The 23262-nt window shown below is 43.5% G+C and overlaps 1 protein-coding gene across 1 annotated transcript in view; it reads right to left on the bottom strand.

The window, feature by feature from the left end:
* EML4 (EMAP like 4) overlaps positions 1-17952 on the bottom strand; it is a 169510-nt gene extending 151558 nt beyond the window's left edge. Inside the window, exon 1 of the mRNA XM_052806814.1 lies at positions 17704-17952. Coding sequence (XP_052662774.1) covers positions 17704-17728 — 25 coding nt within the window. The 5' untranslated portion in view covers positions 17729-17952. The remainder of the gene's footprint in view (positions 1-17703) is intronic.
* Between the last annotated feature and the right edge of the window lie 5310 nt (positions 17953-23262).

Below are 23262 nucleotides of genomic sequence, written 5' to 3'. Positions count from 1 at the left end.
TAATTGTAACTATTCTATATGGCTACTACAGGTCACTTCCTAGATCAACAAAAGAAGCAGCACCAGAAAGCACTTAAGCACAACTGTGTGTTCAATTACAAAATCAAAGATAAGTTTCCTACTAATTACACTGACACATGTGGGTTCAAAAAAATATTCTCAGTGATAAAGCACACACAATATAAACTATGCACGTGAAACAGAACATGCACCGCAAGAAATCATTAACTTCAGCACCACAAAACATAAAAGTTAGCTGTAAAAGTAGCAGGGAATCTTCAATGATCTGATGTTGCACTTCCTTCTAGGCTTCCTGTTGTACATGTGTAATTGCCGCAATAAAAGTCCTTGGAAAAAATGAGTCACGTCAAACAAAATAATCAAATTGTAATGATTAACAAAGAAGTGGAACGTACTTTGCAGCATAAAAAAAACCCCTCTTCTCCAATGTAAATGCTTTTAAAATAAGATTATATATGCTAAAAAAGTGTAGCTGTATTCTGCAAAAACAAGTTGTGTCATATTTCCATAGTTAGTTACCTTAAAATGCATTAACCATTCTGCAAACAAAAGAAAAAGAATCCAAAAATCCAAACATTAAAACAACCCCAAAAATGTAAAAGCCTTCAGGAACTCCAGGAGTCTATTTTACAAACATCAACAAAAAATTTTCTTAATTTACTAAACTGAGTAAACTGTCCCTAAAAACAAGTAGAAACATAACTACTTTCAGTGTTATACTAGTATGGAAAATGGTCTTCCTGATGCTTTTAGTACATAAACACACATGCGAAATTAAAAGAAGGGAAGAGGGGAAAAAAGAAAGCCATAAGGCAGCCATCATCTTATTAAACAAGAAGGATGGTTCTGTTAGAAGAGAACTGATGAGAAGATCCTTGTTGGACTGAACTGCCAGTACAGTGCAGCAGCAGCAGCAGCAGCACCCTCCTGCTCTAAGCTCCCTGAAGTGGCCCAGCAACACGTCAAGTTCTCGGAGCATCAACGTGATTCAGTTTTCCATTTCGAGAATATTGATGGTTAACATAGCACAAAAGTTAAATTGCTAAAACCTCTTCTAACAGCTCCTTCCAGGAGACAGAAAATTGCTTCTGTAATGCTGAAACCATTCAAAGTCAGCATCCAAGCAGGGCACAGGTTAGAAAAAGACTGACATGACATAAACCAGCCCATGACAACCAAGAGCACAGTAGGAGAATATGGGGTGCATGTCGTGCACCACCAGATTTGGACAAACAGAATTAACTGCAGAGCACGGCTGTGCTAACCTGCTGCCTGCATACCATAGCGATTTGAGGGATGACTTTATTCTGTCACCACCACGAGGCTGGGGACACACTGTCAGGGATCCTAAGCCAGGGCATCAACATGAGTGCAGTCACCACCTGGGGCTAAGGCATCCATGAGGTACCAGTTAGAGACAGCACGGATGGCCTCCCCATTTCACAATCTATGCATTTTTAATGTATAAAAAGAAATGTAAAGCACATGTCACCTCCACCATTCTCCCTAGCGCAGCAGCACTGCAAAGGAAGACCGCAGTACCATCTTTTTCTGCCATCAAGTACGCTGGCAGGATGATCATCACCTTTCCCTGCCTCTTCTTGGAGGATTAGAGCGCAGCCTTGCAGCTAACAGCAAAAATACTCAGGACCCACCTCAAGGATTTTTCAGCAAAAACTTGAAGTTAAATGGCAGTCAGTGAAAAACGGAAAACAATATTCCCCGAGGAACCGAAGTTTAAAAAACAAACAAAAAACCCCACAACAAAACATCCATACAGATACTATGAGGAAGAGGGGAAGTTCTACAGAATTATAGAGTGTTGGACAATCTAGGTATTTATAGCAAGGAGCACATGTTACGGCAGCCTAACACAACAGGAAGAAATAGGAGTTGCTCTGCAGAGCACCACTCCAGTCAGCTGCAGCTTGTCAGCATCCCAGTGACACTTCCCAGAGAGTAGCCGAGGGTGGCTCCCACAGCCGTCGATCCCAGGGGCAGACGTCTGCCTTTCCCTTCCCTACTACAACGCTGCTTGTTCACAGCAAGCCAAAACTGCATTTAATATCTGGTGATTAACATTACCCCTATTCCGTGCAAGCACACAGAAGTCTCTGCTGTCGCACGACCCATCTCCAGCTTCCCTAGACACCGCTTAGGACCACACGTGCCGTGGGATTAGCAAACAGCCGCAGGGATGGTTTTCATCTTGAGCAACATCTCAAGGGTTTTCCCCCAGATGGGTAACCCCAAACCCCAGCGGGGTGCCACAACGGTGCCTATGGGTAGCACGTGGCTCAAGGCCACCGACCACCCACTCCTCATGGAGCTTAGAGGGAAACACTGGATGCAACATGTACTGTGCACTGCACGGAAGAGGGGACATTAACACATACACATCAAAGCCGATGAAACAGGTGATGGATCACTATGAAATGGTTATTTCTACACCCCTGTTCCACAACAGAGAATGATGCAGATCAAAAGCAGAAGCTGGTACCAGAGGCTGTTCAGCCAGTACTGCAACTCAAGGGTCCTTAGCATCCCAGGGTAGTTAAGCTGATGAAGAAGAGTTACGAGTGCACAGGCAACTCTTAGATGGCATCAACCCTACCCATTTTTCTTCTAAAAGTACATACACAAAGATCGTGTAATAGTACAGAAGACTTGTTTGCCAAAATGTAGCTTCTTGTTCATCTTAGGCAAGTCACTTCTTTCTAATAAAGACTTTTATCTTCTTTTACCTGCCAATTAGTTTAACTTTGAAGGTATTTGAGTTTTAATACATACATTGCATGAAAAAGACTTGTAAATAGCGATATGGGAAAGAGGAAAAAAGCTGCTTCAAAGTTAGCTTAAAGTTTTGCAAAACCAAAATACATACTGCAATGCATGAGATAATCAAGACCAAATAATATTGAAAAGAAACTAAAATATGTATTCATCATACATACAGAAAGTACCTGAAAATAGGGCTATATAATATAATAGAAATGTTTCCACTGAAGAATGCATATATACTTTGATGAGATTATAGGTGCACTATGTAATGATTTTATGCAGTTTTTGTAGACGTCAAAAAGACCTGTTGTAGACTGTGCTGAAAATGTAAGATATGACCAGGTCCAGAACAAACTGTAATGGCATTCTTTGAAATGTTCAGTTATGAACTAAAAAAGGCCAGACTTCAGTCCCTTTAAATAAATCAGGGTGGGGGGTGTGCAGGGCAGGGAGCGTTATATATATGCACACACCAGAGTCTGGAAACTTGCCAATCAGTTCTGGAAACAAAAATAAGGACTATTCAAATTTTATCTGTTTAAATTAACTTCAACTAAAGGCTGAAAGGCAGATGTAAGTGACCCTATCAAACACAAATCCGCACAATACCGATAAATACAATACCTGCTATATGCTGCAAATACTCTATGCATGCTTTCTTGTCAATTCCCTTTTGTTTTCTCACAATTCCCTGTCATTTTATCTACAGCTTTGAAAAAACATCCCTTTGTGGTCTATAAAAAGCAAACAGCAAATGTTGCCATTAATTCACAAAAACAGCAGCCCAGTTCAAGCCCTTTTGCTGGTAAAGCTGCTATAGCTATAGGAACAGGAAATTGAAATTTCTACTGCAAATAATAATTACATAAATGCAGATAATTAAAAGCATGTTAGCAAGAACCATTACACACATACCTATATTACTTAGCTAGGCAATAACTGAACCAATATCTAGAGAGTGCACAAACAGTAGTTCTCATTTTCATATTTCTGAAGGTTTCAAATCACTGTATTTAGATATGGGGGGGACAGACGAGAAGGGGGAGGGTGATCACATAAGCCAAGTCCCATCTGGGGTTCAAATCTCACCTGCACAGACATCACCTCCCCTCTTTACCTTTCCCCAGCCCTTACCCCAAATTTGTAAGGCTTAGGAGAAGCAAGCTGTGTTCAGCTCTGCCAGCCCAGGGGCCAACAAGGACTCCCTGCATGGAGACGAGAAATGCCAGAGAACTGGAGCAGGACAAGGACAGGAACGGGGCCTCGTTCAGGGGAGGGAAACAAAAGGTAAAACCTCTGCTCGGTCAACACTAACAGGACTTTTTTTTTTTTTTTTAATTATTATTATTGACTTCAGCATAGCCAGAATTTCAAATGCATAGTTTACAGCCCATAAATATCTGAGTTAAAGGACAGACATTTAACTCTCTGGTGGCCCACATTTTCAGTACCACTTAAAATAGGAAGACCTGACGAATAAATGGAAGGAAACAGAGGAAAAACAGAGGAAACAGACTGAATAGAGGGGCATCTAAGGTCCAAGGCCCCTGTAAAGGCAATGAGAAAAAATGCTGAGTGATCCCTGTGCAGGGCTGGGGGGAAGCCGCACTCTCGCACTTCATTTAAAGACACTCTCTTGCTCAATGCACTAAGTAACTTCCTCCTTCCCACTAAACAACTCCTTGCTGGTCCCAGGCGAGCGCCCAGGGTTCAGAGCATATGTGTACAGCAGTGCTCATCCAGCAGCTCAGAGCCTCCCCTCCCTCCTACATCTCCAGCCACGTTCAGGGATAGCTGTAAGTCTTTCTGCAGGTACAGAGAAAGAGACACTGCTTGCTGCTTGCACAGCTTGCAATCTTTACACGCATTATGGTTTGAAATACCTTAACACAGTAGTAAACAGCTTACACTCTTCATGGTTGAGACAGATGACCACTTCAACGTTTGACTACTAGAATTCAAATTAAATACTCTCCCAATCCCATATTCCTTTAAGAGCAGAGCACAATACACACATATACTTTTTTGTAGCAGAACCACAAGCTTGGCACACACGTACAAAATGAATGATGAAAAATCTGTTCAAAATGCAGATGACTAGATAGAAAAAAACCTCTCATCCCAGTTCAGAAAATAGGATGTCAGATGAAGTCCTGCCCGATACCATACAACTCACTGACAATTTATCCCAAAGTAAAAGCAACATAAGGTTCCTCCAAGCAAACTATATTTTCTGTGTTTGCTAATGCACACCAGGATATTTAACCCAAAAGAAACCATTCTGCAGTACACCGAGATCAGAGATTGATAACGACTGCCAATCTGATGACCACAGCTTGAATACCTTTGCACCAAAGTTACCTTGGCAATACATTTACACAGAACAGACCCTGCACGTACAGGGGTTCTGCCAGCATCCTCAGCACTTCTTAAAGGTTCGCAAGCGCCTTTTGTGGGCTCCCACTACAGAAGAAGGGTCGCAGCATCCTCTACAAATTTGAGCCAGCCTCCGCTCTGCCTCTCTCAGGGCTGGAAATCAGGTTCTCACCAAGGCACAAAGCAACACAGCCACCTGGACCACAGCCCCGAGCTCTCACTTGAGGAAAGGGCCAGCAGTTTTACTGCGAAAGGGCCCACAAAATCAGGTAAGCGGAAACTAGCATGTTGATATCAAATAAAGCATTGCTGGCCTGGCACAGAAAAAGAAAAAAAAAGCCAAGGAGGGCGAGGATTTAGGTTGGAAATATTTTTTAAATAGAACTTTTATCAGGATGTTTACTGATGCACCAAAGCACAGGATCCCATTTCTCTACTTCAAAAGCAACAGAGTGAAAAGTAGAACCATACGTCAAAGTTATCTTCAAAAAGATGTCCAGACCACACCCCAAATAATTGCAAGACCCACAATGACAAAGCTGTTTGGCCTACAAGCCCAGAAGGGCATGCAACAGCATAACAAGAGCTATCCCCTCTTACAGGTAGGATTCTTGCAAATATTAAATCTAAATGTATTAAATTGTCATGCTGAAAAGACCGGGACAGGAGGGTTCTTTTCCCTCCTGTGCAATACAATCTATGTACCTAACAATTCTAAAGAAGTAATTGCTGCAGATTACCTGGAATATTTAACTCCCTTAACCTGCATCAGTATCTTTCCCACTTCCTCTCTCCAATGCTAGCACATATAATCAATAAGACTTTTGTTACACTAAAGTCTTTAAGCAGCTCATTGGGTATATTTGCACCGTTATCAACTACAAATAGGTACTTTCCACACAATGCATCTTAAAACAAAAACTTGCATCTGCAACATTACTTAAATAACTAACAACTATTAACGTCTACAGGTGTGGCATCTAAAAACAAAAAATGGAAGTCTATTTTAGAATTAAATTTGTCATTGGATGAGGCTTTGAGCAACCTAGTCTCATGGAAGGTGTCCCTGCCCATGGCAGGGGGGTTGGAACTAGGTGATCTTTAAGGTCCCTTCCAACCCAAACCATTCTACAGTTAAACAGTAACTTCTAGTATATATTTTTCCACATCATGAACAAAGGTGGACTGTTTTTCCGTTCTTGGCTGCAGTCGTTCTAAACATCAGAGTTTATAAATTTGCAGATTGCAAACTTAGACCTATTTTCTTTGCATCTAAACCAGCTAGCATGGAAAAGCTTGAGGCCTGATGTTAATCTCACACAGTCTCTGCACTTTGAAAGTTTTCGAATAAAATCATAAAAATGTAAATCAATTTCTAATACAATTACTGACTAATGTTCTGGGTAGGTTTTGGAGATGTACCACCTGAGGCTCTACTGCACTTGGGGGTCAGCAGTCATTTCTTGCCAAACCCACAATGGGATGAGGACAGAGCTCCTGACACAGCAGATCCCAACTCTCTCGCACACAAGACATCTGAGATGATTCATTTCTGTATCTGCTTTCCTCCATGGTACTGCAGTCCTCTGGAAAAGGCACACCGCTGACATTCCTTACCTTACGACCCACAGAGCATCCCAGTCACCCAGCTGTAGCAGTCCCACTTGGTGAGCACGTTCACCTCCAGAACTGACGAGGCACACGAGCAGTAATGGATATGGATACACACCTATTTAATGCTCGTACCTGACCACTCAGGTTAGCTGTACTAGCAAACAGCACAGGAATAGCACCATACTGGAGCATCATTTCTAATGAAACACTAGTACGCCAGATCAAGTGTTCAGAAAAAAAACCATGTTTTTTCCAAGAATCTGAATTGCTTACGGTTTTCTACTACTATGCCCAATACCCACTTTCCTCTATGTTTAACAGGAAAACAAGCAATTTCTTTTTTAAAGCTACTCTGAAAATATCTCAAATCGCCTTCCTCTTTGTTTATAGAGCCACTAAACACTTCATAGCTATAGCTTCCATTAACTTCACAATACCAATAATACATGAATGGTCATAGGATTTTAAAAATCAAACAGAACTGAAACAAAGTCTAAATCAAGGCTAAATACCTTGGGGGGGGGGGGGGGAACAAACAAAAAAACAGTACAAATTGGGAGAACTCAGTTCTGTTGGCTTAGTGAAGTCAGGAAACACAAGTTTAGTTGTAGAATTAAGGAATATCATGCTGTTACGCAGAACTTGAAGTCACAAGGAATTATATAAATACCTATTATTACCCTGCCTTACTGGATCTGTCCTCATCACCACTGGGCACACTGCACCTTCAGTCTACCACATTTCACCAAAAATCCTGCACCCATATGGTATCTTTGTGCAGTTCCTATTCCCTCTAGCCTTGCCTGTCAGAATTGAGTCCTCAGCCACGTCAACTACAACAGATTTCTGGTATGGGGTGAGAAACAACAGGAAAACAAACTGGGAGGGATGCTGCAGAAAAGGCATATATCCTCCAGGAAGCTTTTCCTGGAAAACAAACACACGTACTAAATTCAGAACAAGATTTCAGGTATTTCTCAGCTTCAGGCTAAACACTTGCCCAAGCTACAGTAGTTTTTGCAGATCCAGCCTATTAAAAAGAAGTTAAAACAATTTAAAATAAAAATGTTAACAGATAGAAACAGCATCTCCCCTAACACATTTTTAATTCAAAATAATAATACTTAAAAAAAAAAAAAAATCACATTTACATCAAGAATACCACCATCAAGTCTATGCTGGCTAAATAAATGGCCTTATTACTCTGGTTCTTCAGTGTAAAGAATAAACTCAAAGAAATCAAGCTCCTAAGCATTTCACTATATATACCTCCAAAAGCAACTTGTATATTCACAGAAATTATACATTCACTCCTCTAACGAGGATTCAGTCCAAGAATTGCGGCAGGCAAAGAACAAGCAGACTGTTAGTATGGTCACAGCCTAACAGCTGCCTTATCCGTGCTAACCAACCCTTCACCCCTCTGAGCATCTTTCAGAAAATACTATGGTCACAGATTATAGAAAACACAGCTAAAAATCCAAACCAGGACAACAGGACTGCCAACAAGTCACCTTTCTTAAATATGTCATATCATTTTCATAGAAAAATGCCATCCCACATGTTAAGTGTTTAGAAAATAGCCACGCAGAAATCCTCCCCATCACCAATCCCAATGCACACAAGTCTAAAACCATCTCAAAGCAGTGCTTATTACAGCTATCACAAACCTGTCAATGGGAACTTGGAGCTCTTTCATACTTATCCTATGGGGGAAAAAAAAACCCAAACACCAAAGAGTTTGGACTGCTTGTTATTGTCGTCCCCCTTGCCTCATGACTTTAACGGACACATTTAGAGGTCAGAAAGCAAGCATTACAGGCACACAAACCACTGATTTCCTGCTAGATCTCTCTGATGGCATTTGCACAGTACATGTTGGGAGAGGAGGCAATAGCAGTTCAATGCAGAATTTCATAGCTAAACAAAGCTGTAATTTTCTCCTTGTTAGAGTTCTTGTTTAAAAAAAGCTAAGCGATACTATGCAGACGTGAGTATTGCCATGTCTCTGAATCCTGCAGCTGAAAGAGTTTCATTTACAGTTCCTACTGCTGAAGGTTCCTCCTTTTCACACCTCTCTTCGGAAACACTGAGAAGCGCATTTTCAGGAATGCTCTCCTGAAACTCCATTCAATCAAATTGCATCCAAAAAGCCCCAAACCCTAACAGTTGTAGTGCATGTTAACACATCTGAAGTGGACGCTGCTCCCAGAGAAGCCCAGATGTACGTGTGTAGCGGTCATCTCAGAACTGCTCCGACTCAAAGCACAGTTTCACCACAGCTACATCAAACCAGACGTGTGAGAAAATCTCTAACAGCAACACTTTTCCTTCCATTCCACATGGTCAGGTTTCAATATCTACTGCTCCTGGAAAGGAACTTGGTCGGCCATGCCCTGCCTAAAGGATTACATCTACAATTCAAAGCCAATCCAAAGTTTATTAGTTATAAAAGCCAGAGGTACTGTAAGATGTATAATAAAAGTCTGGAAAAAAACCCAGTTAGTCTGGGGAGGTGACGTCCATCCTCAAAAACTGAACCTGCAAGACTGGGCTTTATTCTGCCATTTTTAAACAGAGCTTGCCAACAAAATTCAGAGGTCTAATTAACTAAAGATCCATATAATGCACACAACAGGAAACCTCTTAAGAAAATGGCATGGTCTGCTTGTGACCATGAATAAGGGGGAAGGAAATAAACTGGAGCCCACCCTACTGCTGTTGTTTTGTGCAGCGATGGGCACAAAGCTTGTCAGAACCCTGATGTAAAAGCAATGTTTTTCTTTTGTTCTCCAAAGAGGAAAAAAACTGTAACATACAGTAAACCATAAGCAAACTAATACTTCTACCATTCATTTTATGTATATTTGGGATTGTTAATTTAGTTACGCACGTGAGGGCTTGCTTACCTGAGCCGCTGACTGAAATTAAGCATTTTAAAACAATTTCTATTAGCCTTATGTCATAATTTAATTAAAAACCATAAAAAGTGGTGAAATCATTACCTCTTGTGTTTGGACAGCAAATATAAATTTCTCTTGTTAATAGTCATTTTCTTGCTTTTGTGTCCTCAACTCAGAATAAAGAAATCCAACTCTTTTGTCTTTAAAATTATAAAGTTCTCATGAAAAAGCATTTTCATTTACTTTAACTAAACCACATTTCTAGGCCTAACTAATTTACAGCATCCCTTTAGGGAGCCAAATCTGGGGCTTAGAAGCATTTGTGACTTTAACTTATCCACTGGGTTTCAAACTCCCAATTTTCCCAGAGGATTATGAAAGCCTGCCAATTTAGCTTGATGCATTAAAACTGTTTACACAAATCCCAAATACATTCAAACATAAAACAGTTTGGTTTCAGCCCCTCCTCCCCTTTTTTTTTAAGCCCAAGGAAACTGGCAGGAGAAGTGGGAACCAACTCCAGGCTGGAGCACTGCATTCACAGCTACAAGCCGAGTTTCAGTGAAGCAAGAGAAAATCAGGTGAGAGAGAACAGTGAGTATTTAATTTAATACAACATCTGAAATCCAAGGTAGTTGTACCTCTCCAAAATATATCGTAACTGTTTATAGAGCATAGCTATGTTGGTTGTCTCTTGCCCCTTCCATTGCACTTTTATTATGCATGTCATTCATACGTACAAGCAGCTCCAGAAAGCTAAAGAAAATGTATTTAAATACAAAAAGTAAGCTTACTTCTACAGTAAGACAGATTTGCAATCCAAAGTATCTTGCCTAAAACCTGCAAGAGCATGCAATCTACATCATTAGATGGGGGAGAAAGGCAGTGTAGACCAACAACCAAAGAAAGAAACTGGATTCTCCAACACTTGCTAAAAGAACGTTGTCCTTCCCAATGAACAGCTCTGTCATGCAAAGTAGAGCAGTACAGACATTAAAAAAAGTCAGGAGAGCAGTTGGGAAACCAGCAGTTAACATCAAGACACAGCTATATTTAGTAAACAAGTTAGGCTGAAACTATTGAGGATGAGCAGAAGAGGCAACCCACTGAGAGGCAAAACAATCAAAAAACTAATTAAAAAAACCCTAGTTCATCCAACCCAGTATAAAGTCTTAGGGCAGAAAGCTTAAGAAGAATACTGTACTCACTGATGGTATGTAGCATAAATACTTAAAACATGGAGCAAAAAGAAAAAAAAAATTAAATAAAAGAAGTAAAGGAGAGCAGGAAAGAGGAAGAAAAGAAAAACAAAAACCAGGAAGAAAAAAAAAAGGGGGGGCAAAAGCAGAAGAGAAAAACATTTTGTACGTTCCAAGATTTAGCAATAAACTCAGGCCTTTAACGACTCTGGTGTCTCTCTTCACATCCCACCCCTCCAGCAGCACCACCCATTTACTTCCACTGACTGTCTGAATTATCAGCTCAGATGGCAAGCTTCTCCAGGAACACAGCCTTTTTAAATCTGAGTGCACATATGTGTGTTTCCTAAAGATGACTCAAAACTCTCAGAAGAGCTTGCACATCACCACGTGGTGTTTGCAGGTATCCATTCTTCAGCACCCGATGAAAGAAAAGCCTAGAAAACCAACATTCTGCATCCATTTAAACAAGCAGATGAAAGAAAAAAAGGCAAACAATTCCTCTTTAAACTGTTGGTGCCTGTGCTCACTTGTTTACAGAGGAAAAACGAGGCGAGCAGCAGCTCCACCTGAGCTCCTAAGTAACTGTAGAAAGATTTCTTGAAAAGGAAGTTAGTGAAGCTTATAAAAAGTTGTTTATCAGGTGATTCTCATCTCCTAAACAGAATGTCCCTGCTAGAAATGCACAACACCAGCAAGAGCAGAGAGACTTGCACTGTCATCATACATGCCATGTGCTATAAAATTAATTACCCTCTAACACCCTTCCGTATTACATTATGTGTGGGTAAAAGAGGAACAACATTCTTGGCCTTAAAATTGCATTCATTAAGGATTAGATTTAGCAAGGACCTAAAGAGAGAAGGGAAAAATAAACCTCAATAAATGATAGAAACCACACCAAGAAGGGAAGGAGCTGCTCTGAAGAGCAAGGACTGACATACAGATCTCCCTGTACATTACTAACAGCACAATTAGCAACATCATGCTGCTTACAAAACAAAACGATGCTTCAGAGGATTTGTAAGAGCACTGTTCTTGACCAATTTTTTCCCCTCTTACGTACCTCATGATATAAAGCACAGAAAAAAAAAATCCTTTCAGAGCAGGTTCTTCAGGCAACAGAAAATCCTGTCAGATAACTGTACTTCCCATATCAAAAATATTCAGTTAAAGAGTATGAAAAACACACTGTGAGGCCAAAAATTCTTCTCAGCATCCCAAGCATTAAAAGCCTTTCTAAAGGAGAGAGAAGAGTCTTTCTAATAGACACTCCTGTGTTTGGGATTCTGTTTCTTTTTTTGTTTTTAAAAGCAAGAGTGTTACTCACAACCAGGCCAAATATTGCCAATTGCTCTGTGCAAAAAAAGGATTGTTTTTTAAACACACGATCCTTTGCTTCTCAGCTGGCTACAGAGCAAAGGGTTCCCCCTCACTGCCCATTAACTAAAGACCCTTTTAGCAAAAGGTGGGCCACCACTGAGTTTCTGAAGCAAACAGCCTCTCCTCCTCGCTGCTATAGTTTAATCACCGCTGGCACCAACCAAGGCCATCCTTCTCAGGCAGGATAGACTGATGTCCTGCCAAAGTTTTTATTTTTAAGAAGACTAGCACACTGACAATAGCACACAGCAATCCCACGAACAGAGCCCCGTGAATTAAGCTGAACTCGCTGTTGCTATGAGCAATTGCACTGCTGCACCACGGCCACTTTTGCAGTCTAGACGGGCAACCATAAAACTTCATATTCTAGCCCAAATAAATGACAAATACCCCAACTTGCTGTAGCTAGTCATTCCACACGCTCATTTTTCTTGGTACTGAACCCAGCCAGAGATGAATCATGATGCACACGCACTCCCCAGGCTCAGAGCACTGGTGACCACAAGATCCTCTCTGCTTGAGCTCTCCTGACCCCTCTTAGCATACCTGCCTGCACATCACTGGGGGCTTTAGAGAAGAAGACTTACTGGGTTTTAGCAAAGCCACAGGTTCAGCAGACACTGTTGACTCTTCCAATGCAGAGGAGAGCACCTACTCATAACACTGCCTCAGTAGCTACCCGAAGCAGACTTGACACACCTATGAAACAGGAATGTTTTCCAACAACTTTTATATGATACCCAGTAAAAGAAATGGGAAAAAAAATGAGGAACTGACCTACATGCCACCCCTCCAGTGAGTAGTTAGCACATATACTGCAGTTGGTAGCAGTACATATACAGCGACAGAACAATACGTAGATCCTACATAAAATGAAAAAAATAATCTCTTATTTCTCCAGCTCTCCCTCCAATAACAACAGCAGAGCAAAACGTTGGTCTCCACTTAGTCACGACAGCTCTCCTTTGCCTTCTATGTGTCTGAAAAAAATGCGTAAGCTCAACTACGCTTTTCTTTAAAAAAGATCCTAAATTATTCTGCTTGCCTGAGACTTCAAGAGAAGATTGACTTTAATTTCTCTGTGAAAATATTTTCAATCATAGAGAATTTTTCAGTAAAGACTACTTCTAAGCTTCAGGGCATTCTGCACAGCTGCACAAAAACCACGGTTAGAATTCAGAAGTTGAGACTTCTTATTTTTACGAGTTACTATTCTGCCACAGACCTCATTGCTGGAGAGAGTCCTACTGAAATGCTTTAAACCATGTTGTTATCATACCATACCATAAGTTGGTGACAAACTTCGAAACAGCTGTAGTCATTTTTTTAACATAATCTGATGAATGCTTCCATATCTTTGTTTACAATGAGTTATTGTTACAGCGCTCAATTAGCAGAAGCTTTCTCAGAAGGGAAAACAATGCAACAGCTAAAAACAATGGAAAACTGTCCACCAAAGAGCACCCCTCACCAGCCCTAGGCAGCCAGTCACGGCTTACTCTTCACAAGCCTAGATCCAGTAGATCTCATACCTTAGCCAATTAACCTTTCAGAAGGAAGATAAATGAACAGCTTAAGAGGTGCCGCAGAGAAGTGACAGAGTGACAAATGCTTCATATTAAGACAGCACTCTGAGACACCTTTCAGCTGAAGGTGGACATTAGCTGCACCAGAAAGTTGCATTTTACGCCCAAGAAAGGCATCACCCTCCACACTGCAGCAGGTTCACAATAGAGCAGAGCCAACCTGAGAGCTGCCAACCATACACAAGTGCCACCACGTCCCACCTACCCTCAGCTGAGGGCTCCTACCGCTTCCCTCCCACCACCTGTCACACTTCTCCTACCCTCCAACAAGCCAATCTGGGCAAAAACCTGCCAAAACAGCTGGGGCGAGCAGGAAGGCTGTAAATGAACATCATCCATGACGTTACGTAAAAATCAGAATTACTGTTGGCAAAACTGTCTGCCTCCTACAGTCCTGCAGCCCTCTGATGGGCATCTCTGAACCAGTTCACCGCAGGCTCCCAGGCACCAACGTGAGGGTGGAAGAGATACAGGGCAGCAGCGCAGCACGAAGAGGAGAGGGGGGTAAAGCATGACGAGCCTTGCCGACAGGCTTGGCTGTACTATTTCCTACATCATCTTTCTGGTTTGTTTGCCTTTTTTTTTTTTTTTTTTTTTTGGTAGAACTCTCTGCTTGATTCTTTTGGTGGAATTAACAGTGCTTTCTTTTCCCTGAAGATGCCATCTTCAAGTTGTTTTGATCAGGACCCTAAGACGGGAGAGAAGTTGGCAGAGCCAGAGCCAGACACCCATGCTGTGCTCCTGTCTCGGCAAGGGCGCAAGGCAGGAGCCCAGGCACTCGGTCCAAGTTCCTGGACTTCTTGTTCCCGTTCAGAAGCACATTCTTTCACTTCGAGGCATGCATCTGAAAAAGCAGATGGCCAAAATCGATTGAGCCCTCTGACAACTGTCATGTTGGAAATGCTCAAATGTAAGGTATGACTGTCCTACCTGAGACAATAAATAGGATTCAGTAACTGCTTTGCTACTGGTGATATTCAGAAGGTACTGAAGTCCCAGCAAATGTGAAATAACTCAGTGTTTTATCAAAAGAGTAAATCAATACCTATTTCAGCTGTGCAAGTTAACTCATAATACTTTTTTTTTTTACTGTATACAGTAATTGTATACTCTTAAGTACTGCTACATAAGCATTTACTAAACCAATAATCAAACCAATTTTCTAAATTACATATAAAATGGTTTCTTTCATCGTTTATTCTCATAAAAATTTCAATGTGGAAGCCAAAAGAAAACAGCTGCGTAAAGTATTTTCAACTGCAAGAGACATGTAAGAAGGTATTTCTGCCTGTGCTGGAGGGCACGATCTGTAATAACATTTTGCCTTCCAGATAATGACAGGAGGCATTAAAAGGACAACTTGCTCTCTAATGAGCTCGCTTGACTGGTTGAGCATGCACATACATAGATAGCACAGTTTTGCCAACAATAATTTTAATTAATTTTTACATTTCATTCTAAATTACATTAATTTATGGCCTTCCTAAAAGACATTTAGCAGACAGCTAATTAAATTCAAGCCATTAGATTTTAATTAGAGATGTTTAAAAGAAAAATCTCAGAACAATTCACACGTCTTTGTGAACGCTACATGCTTGCTAGCAGCTAGAACCAACAAGTGATTATAAATACAGAAGAGGACTAAGCAGCATGATTCAAACCTGAAAACAAGAAAAAGTCACATAAAGTTTCATACTTCAAAGCTGGAGATTCTGGGAATGCCCTCTCCTCAGCCCAAGTCCAGAAAACCACCGTGCATCAGTGCTTGCCATAAAAGCAAAATCAAAGGCCAACTAACAGTGAATATCATGACACACAGTTTAAAAGGTTGAGCTGAGCTTAATCCTCATTAAATTCTAATAAAATCACAGCATATTCCTGACCAAACAGGGAAAAAAATTAAAGGTCCAGATGGAGCCTCCCTTAATATGGCAAGCAGGATGCTCTGAAGAGCCCATCACCATTGCTCCAGCGCAAGATGCTGGGCCACCCAACCAGCCCGTGCCATTACTCAGCAAGCAACCTCCGCGCAGGAAAATGATGCTTTATTATTTCAAAATAATTGTTTTTTTCCCCACTTCCAAGAGAAAACAGTTATTTCTAAATATCGACCTCAGCAGGGCCAACACTCCATGAGTTAAAAGCAGTATCGGTGCCCTTTGATATGGTGATCAGTTCCACTACTGGGTAAAGAGGTTCATAAATATTAACAGTGGCACATTTGCATATGTCACCCACAGGCATAATCTTCCCTCTGAAAACCGGGAACAGAACCCGTACAATTCCTCCGTGTGTCGCTTTTTGATCGTCGGATCTAAAGTGACCACAGAAGTTACTTGAGCAAGGAGAGTATATCAGGCAAAGAGCCAAACTCCCAAAGCGTACTGTTAATTACGGTGCACCAGTTTGGTTTGGACAGGTGCCCAAAATGCTGGAGTTGACATTTCAAAAACCTGAAAGGTTAGGATCACACTCAGAAGTATTTAAATGAGTCAATTTTTCCAGAAAATTGAGAACTATTCACTATTATTACATATTCCTCAGGAGTGCTATAAAAATAAATTAATCTAATTTTTAGAGGCACAGATTTATTCTTCTACAAAAGATGGAGCGAGTTTGATCACGAAATGCCACGGATGCAGCAGCCCTGAAAGCAAACAGAAGGCGTACAAGAGAGCGGCAGGTAGGCACCACACGTAACGTCACCACGAAGTGAACGGTCAGACCTATGTTACGCTTATAATTTGCAGCAAATGCATAGCAACGTACAGGCTTTATAATTCTTACGCTTGGATATATTTTCACTTCACACTTTTAATCAGGACGACTTCGTACGACATGCAATCTGTCCTCCGAATCATTCGGAAAGTGGGCTGGTGAAGTATTTTTTCTTGAAGAAACCAATGACAGTTTGCCGCAGCCTTAACAAAACTGAAGAGAACGCAGCCTATCAGTTTTCTGGGAACATCTGGATAAACGAACTGTGAAAACAGTACATGTTTTCGGTCACACCACAGCTCCAGGCAGAGGAACCTGACGCTCGGGGAGCCGGGAGGACTCCTCGGGCACACGGAGGGACGCGCGGCCACCGGGAAGGCGCCGGCTCCCCCGCCTCTGACATCGCCGCGGACACTGCCACCGCTCCCAACTTTTAAGGGGCGCGAGCGAGCACGGCGGGGCCGAGCTGAGCCAGGCCACGGGGAGAGCTGGCCCGGGGCTGCCCGGGGCAGCGGCGCTTCCCGGGGATCTCGCTGCGACACCCAGGCCCGCTGCGCCCGCCCGCCCGCCCGGCCGGGAGTCTCTCCCACCCCGGCAGCAAAAGGGAGGGACGAAAAATAAAATAATAGTATTGAAAAAAAAAATACACACACACACGCAAAAAACCCGAACCAAAACCAACCAAACAAGAAAACACCAACAGCCCAAACCCAAGCAACTAACTCTGGGGAAGCGCAAGCCCACGGCGAGGGAAGAACAAAGGAGGCAAGTGCAGCCGGAGCTCTCGCAACAGATGGTTTGAAGCTGACCAGATTTCGCGCTGGCATCCCCTCCCCTCCCCGTCCGCCGCGGCACGGACGGTGTTTGCACCGGCCCTGGCCGGCACCGCGTCGCCCCCGGCCGCCGCCGGGCCGGTGCTCGCCGCCCGCCCGGCCCCGCGCAGCCCCCGCGGCGCGGCGCGGCGCAGCCCAGCCCCAGCCGGCGGGACCGGCACCCCAACCGGCCGCAGGTGCGCGCCCCCGGCCCCGCGCCCCCGCGGGCTGGCCAGCGGCTGCCGGCACGCTTGCCCCGTGCCTCCCGTCCCGTCCCGCCCTCTCCCTCACGCTTCCCGCCGCCGCTCACCCAAACTCCCGGCGAAACCGTCCATTTTGGGGGGGGGGAGGCTGGTACCGCAGCCCGAGGCGAAGCCGCCGTCGCCGGCCGCGACAGGTTCATTCACCCGCGGAGCGGCGGCAGGCAGCGGCGGCGCCGCAGCCCGGCGCTCATGAGCCGCCCGGGGCAGCGGCTCCGGCGGCTCCCCGCGCTCGGCGGCGGCGGGAGGCGGCTCCGGCGGCTCCTCCTCCTCCTCCTCCTGCTGCTGCTGCTAGCTGCTGCGGGGCCGGCGGCGGCGCTGCCCGGCTCCGTCCGTGCGCCGCGACCCCAGCACGGCAGCTAGTGCCGAGCTCCTCCCGCCGCCGCCGCCAGCGCCGCCCCAGCGCCCCGTGCTGTCGTGCTTCCGACTCCGCCCGCCCTGGCAGCCGCCGCTTCCCCTGCGGGCGGGCCGGCCCCGGCCCCGGCCCCGGCCCCCCGCCGGCGGGCAGGCGCGAGCCGCCTCCGCCCGCGGCTGCCGCCCGCCTCGCGCGCCCCGCCGCCGCGAGCGCTCCGGCTGCTGCTCGGCCGCCGCGCTGGGAGCGCGGGCCGTGAGGGGCGCCCGGCAGGAGGGGGAGACGGCGGGCTGCTGACCGCAGCTTTCGGGCGGGGGGGCGGGGCCGGTGCCAGTCTTTGGCAGCACAGCTTGTCCGGGGTAAGCCGTTTAGGAGAAGCATCTCGATTTACGCTCAGAAGTTGATACTGTCGGGCGCTTTGTGGGAGGGTTCATTGGGCGATTATAATATAATGATTCCAGCAATCCGAACAGTGATTTCCTTAAGACTAGTCTAAGAAGGCTCGTTCAGACTAGTTTGGGGAAGTTTTTCCTCGCTGGATGTTAAGCCAGAGGGACTGTCACTTCTGTAACCTTACGTTTCTTACAGCTGCCTATAGGCGATCTCCCCCTCCGCTTCCAGCCAGCCACGCTCCCCGGTGTCTCCTGTAACTTCCAGCCATGTGCTCGATGGCAAGGGAAAATAGAAAGTAGAACCAGAAATTCCATCAGCCATGCTGCGCACCATCTAATCTCTTAGCCAAGAGTGTTTCATACGTTAAGCAGCAGCATCTAGTTGTGTGATGCATTGCTTTCTCCTTGGTCAGGAAAAGCTACGTACCCATTGCAACATCCTGGTTTGCTCTAAGTGTTTTCCTTGATTGCACTTGAGTGACAGCTCTGCGGTCGTACAGAGAAATGGACAATTGCCTCGCGAGCACGTCCCTGGCATTTGCAGCCATGTCCTGTAACGACTGTCTGTGGATGTTGTTGAACAGGACTGGGGAGAAATGTGGTGCTGGAGAGCAGCACAGACCTGGTGGTAGCAGCCCCCATTTCCCCAGCACCTTCCACCCACTCAGGCAAAAGTGTGGTTATCTTGCTGATCTGCAACAGAAAATAAACCCAAGAGGTTTATGCTTGCTCACGTTAGAGGAAAACGCCGTGAAATTTCTCATCAAAACCTGGTCTCCACTAGATTTTCCAGCAAATTTTATGAGCAGCTGCCACAGCAATGAATTTGAGCGTGGCTGCCTGCAAACTACATAAATAATCCATCTCCATACATCCCGTAGTCTTGTCGAAAGAGATGCCTTTCAATCAATCTGCTATAAATGGGACATCATTAGCCACCAAGTTCTGGTCTTAATTACTAGCAGGTATTAGATTTCCTACCTGCTCATGGGCTCTGTTGCTGTAGAATGGCTCTATATAGACTACTTCCATGGTCTTTAAGTTATGGTAAATGGGTGCTGCAGTCAGTCCAGCCCAGTAAAAATTCCCTTTAAAATGCTTCATTTTACAAACAAAAGCAAGAAGAACAAGGCGCTACAGCTCCAGTTCCATGCCCCCACCTCCCATTTATTACTTGCCTCAGGCCAGGTTTTCAAGATGCTTAAAGCATCGGGAGTATGGAGAGAAAAATCTCCCCTAGCTAGGAAAAGTGCCCTAGGAATTCAGAGCCTGTAGACAGTTTCCTTCAGAAAAGGGCCCCTTCCCCCTGAGACAGAGCCTTATGTAAATTCTTCAGGTGGGATTTGTGTGCTTCGGTGTGCTGTTTTGTTGAACAAGCAAAAAAAACCCAACCAAACAAAAAGCATGCCCTGCTGCTGCCTTGAGCTCTCAGCAAGACCATCCTTCAGACACACGAGTGAGTGAGTTACTGCAAACATCCTTAGATCTGTGAGTAAAGAAGCCTTGCCTCTATTTTATAGACTGGAAACTGAGGCACAGAGGTGAAGACGACAGCACAGATCCTTATCTAGATGTTTAATTCCTACTGAAATTGGTTAGGAGCATGAATTAATACCTTTGATTATCTGGGTCCTGCAGAGCTTGCACAAAAGTACATAAGTTAGAGAGCTGCAAAGAAAGCTAGTTCTCCATACTCATCTTAAACTCGAGATGAGTATGGTACTCAACTACTGTTGAGACCTCAAACTTTGGTTCCAATATTTTAAAAATAAAGCTCTATCATTGCAGAGTTAAGGAAACGAACAAGAGTAAAGAATTTAAAAAGCAAGGAAGTTTACTTCTGTGTGACTTGTTAATTGAGAATTTCTGAAGAGGAAAAACTATGCAGAACTTAAAATATGGCGAATTCCAGCTTTTAAATTCTTATGTTGACTTCTTCAGTCTAAGCCAAGTTCTGAATGCTACCTAAATTTAGGTGGGGTTTTGACTGGAGTGTTAATTTATTTGTGTATGGTGTACACAACAGGTAATTGTGGTATAGACAATACACAAGCAGAGCTTTAGCAAAAAAATCTGCAGTAAATACATATTGGGCATGTGTATATCATCTTTAACAATTTTACTTGGCTGCTGAGGAGAATAACACAATTAAAGCAAGAAAGACTTTTGTTTATGTAGGTTTCAGACAGGTACTGGCAAATTGCTTAATATCGTCTGCAGACTGATAAACAATATAACGGTTCCAGGTGCAAACCCTAAGGACAAGGTGATCTCTTACCTCTGGTATAGTACCTAATCCTTAACTTGGAGGAGGGAGAAGTTGTATAGTGCTTTAAGGGGTTGAACTTCTGTTCCTTAGTTGACAGTGATTCAAAAACATGAACCAGAGTTGTTACAAAGTTTTAACAAGTTCAGTGATTGTCTCCTTTTAGTTTACGTTTTGATGCTAAAGAAAGATTACATGAGTCGGAATTGGAGTAAACTTGGAATATCTCACCTCAACTTTCAAATCAGCTAAACGTCCAGTGCTTTATTGCACATATAGGTGGTAAATACAGAAAGAAAACTGCAATACCACAGGGCAGGAATTTTACATCAGTTTGACGGATTCACAATTTAGGAAATCCAAATTCTTGTCTGCAGCCTTCCCTCCTTCTGCAGTGCAGCCTGACCCTTTGCAAGTGCCACTGATGCAGGAGGTGGCTAGACCGATGCTGGGGTAGGCAAAGCCTGAGCTATGCTTCTCAGGGTAGCTGGTGAGCAGTGAGCTGGTGCCTCAGCTGCAGTAAATCATTTTGGTGTTACAGACTTCAGGCAGCGCCGAGGTGCCCTAGCCAAGGGCCCAGGCATACCCGTGGAGTCTGCCTCTTACTAGAAGGAAATTATGAATCACAGAAAAGGGTCACCCTGAAATACATGGTAGAGGCTACACACATTCCAGAGATTTTTGCCCAGCCCTTGAAGGAAATAAGCTATTTTTCCCCCCATTGTTTCATTTCTCTGGCACATTTTCCTTGGACTACAGGTTTTTGAACGGTACTTCTTGCAAGAATACCTTTGTTTGGTTTTGTTTTTTTTTAATTGACATAGTTTGGCAACATTCAGCCTGGGAATTGTTTATAACTTTGATGGCTTGAATGTAAATTATATTTAAACATTTTTCCACTGAGGAAACAAAAATGATTAGCAACTGAAAATGAAATTTGCTGAGATTCTTGTATGCAAAGTTGGGAGTCTGAACCCATGAGCCACTTCATCTTACCCATTAGAAAGAGGAATCCGCTTCCCACAGTACTGGTCTCCTGTTACTTAAAATGGTGTCGAGTTTCCTGGAGCAAAGTGGAAACATCTGAAGGAAATCTTCTCCTTCCTGCAGTTTTTCTGGTGCACCTCTTCAGGGTGAGTGGTGAGAGCCTGGATGCATGGCAAGGAGCAGCCAGGGAGCCCCAGGCCTGGTCCTGCCTCTCCCCTGCTCCCACCTGCAGACCTGGGAAGGGGGGAAGAGGTGATGCTATTTGTAGCCAGCTGTGCCCTGCAGCTGGTGGTGGTGTAATTAGTGTAGGATCACTCCCTGTGCTCCTTTGAGATGATGTTCCTTCACAGATATGTGGGGTTATTTACAGTGCCCTGTTTTGAAGAGGAACAACTTTGTTGGCTTGCCGTAAGGCATGGGATATTGTTAATTCTCCCAAGTGAGGCTTGAGTTTTAAGAAGTTCCCAGGGGTCACTGACGTAAGGGAAAAAAAATTGATGCCTGACCTAGAGGAAGATTAAATTACTCCTTCCTGATTTATAGAGAGTACTCCTCTTACCTCCAACAGAGTCTCTGGAGTTTTTCTTTCGGGGCTGGGATTTTGCCTCCCCACAGAAGCAGCCTAAGGTTCAGTCCCTCTAAATTACCCAAGGGCATGAATCAGCACCTGTAACACTGAATGGGCTGGAAGGCACTAGGAGTCTTGCCAGAGACTTGAGGAGAACTAGAGAGCTTCCATTAAAGCTTTTAATTATGTGTTTAACTAAAATATGACATAGGGTTTTTAAAATGGGGCTGAATTTGTTAACTGCCACGTCTATCCTCATTAATTTTGATAAAGATGCCTAGCCGCTACTGTATAATATGTATTAGAAGCCACTCTTCTTCATGTTGCTGTGTACCTGCTTCACTCAGTTTTTGTAAATTATTCCTAGAGGTCTGAGGTTAAGGCGTACCGAAGCATCTCCTGGTCTTCCTCCATTTTCCTATAAAGTAGGAACAGAAATTGTCTTCGAGAACAAAAATATCAAAGTTTGCCAAAAGGTTTCAAGTGGCTAAACTCTGGTTAGGTGGACTTTTTTGTAGTAGGATGGATCATGGTCTTGTTTCTATAATGCTACTACTTCATCATTGATAAACATAAAAACTCATAAAGGGTCAGGGTTGACTTTTGCAGCTGTATATAGTTGATCTTTAATTTACGTCTGCACGTTTGGTTTTTCAGTTTATTGCAAATAGATTTTGATCACAGTTTGCAAAGTTGTTCCCAAATGTTCAGAAATGTCTTCATTTAATAGGATAAATACAGTTTACTGACAGTTAGGACAAAAAAGAATATTTTTTAAAGATACTAATGATTTGTGAGGAGAATGGAGACTCAATAGAGATGGTTTTATTTTGAGGAAGTGCAGAGCACCCACTGCCTGAAAAACCAAGCTTACAGTTTGCTGCTTTGTATTGATTATCCCAAAATTGCAATTCCATGCCATTAGTGAAACTTTGGCAAGAACTACATAATTTCCTGGAGTCCTCATTAAATGCGCATTTTGGTTCAAGTGTAGAATCTACAAAACCCTGTTAGCTTAAGCTAAATTTCACATCATTGCATTAA

This window comes from Harpia harpyja, chromosome 13, assembly GCF_026419915.1.
Source record: "Harpia harpyja isolate bHarHar1 chromosome 13, bHarHar1 primary haplotype, whole genome shotgun sequence".
NCBI classification, from domain to species: Eukaryota; Metazoa; Chordata; class Aves; order Accipitriformes; family Accipitridae; genus Harpia; species Harpia harpyja.
The sequence above is the reverse complement of the archived record's forward strand: the minus strand, read 5'-3'. Positions and strand labels throughout refer to the sequence as shown.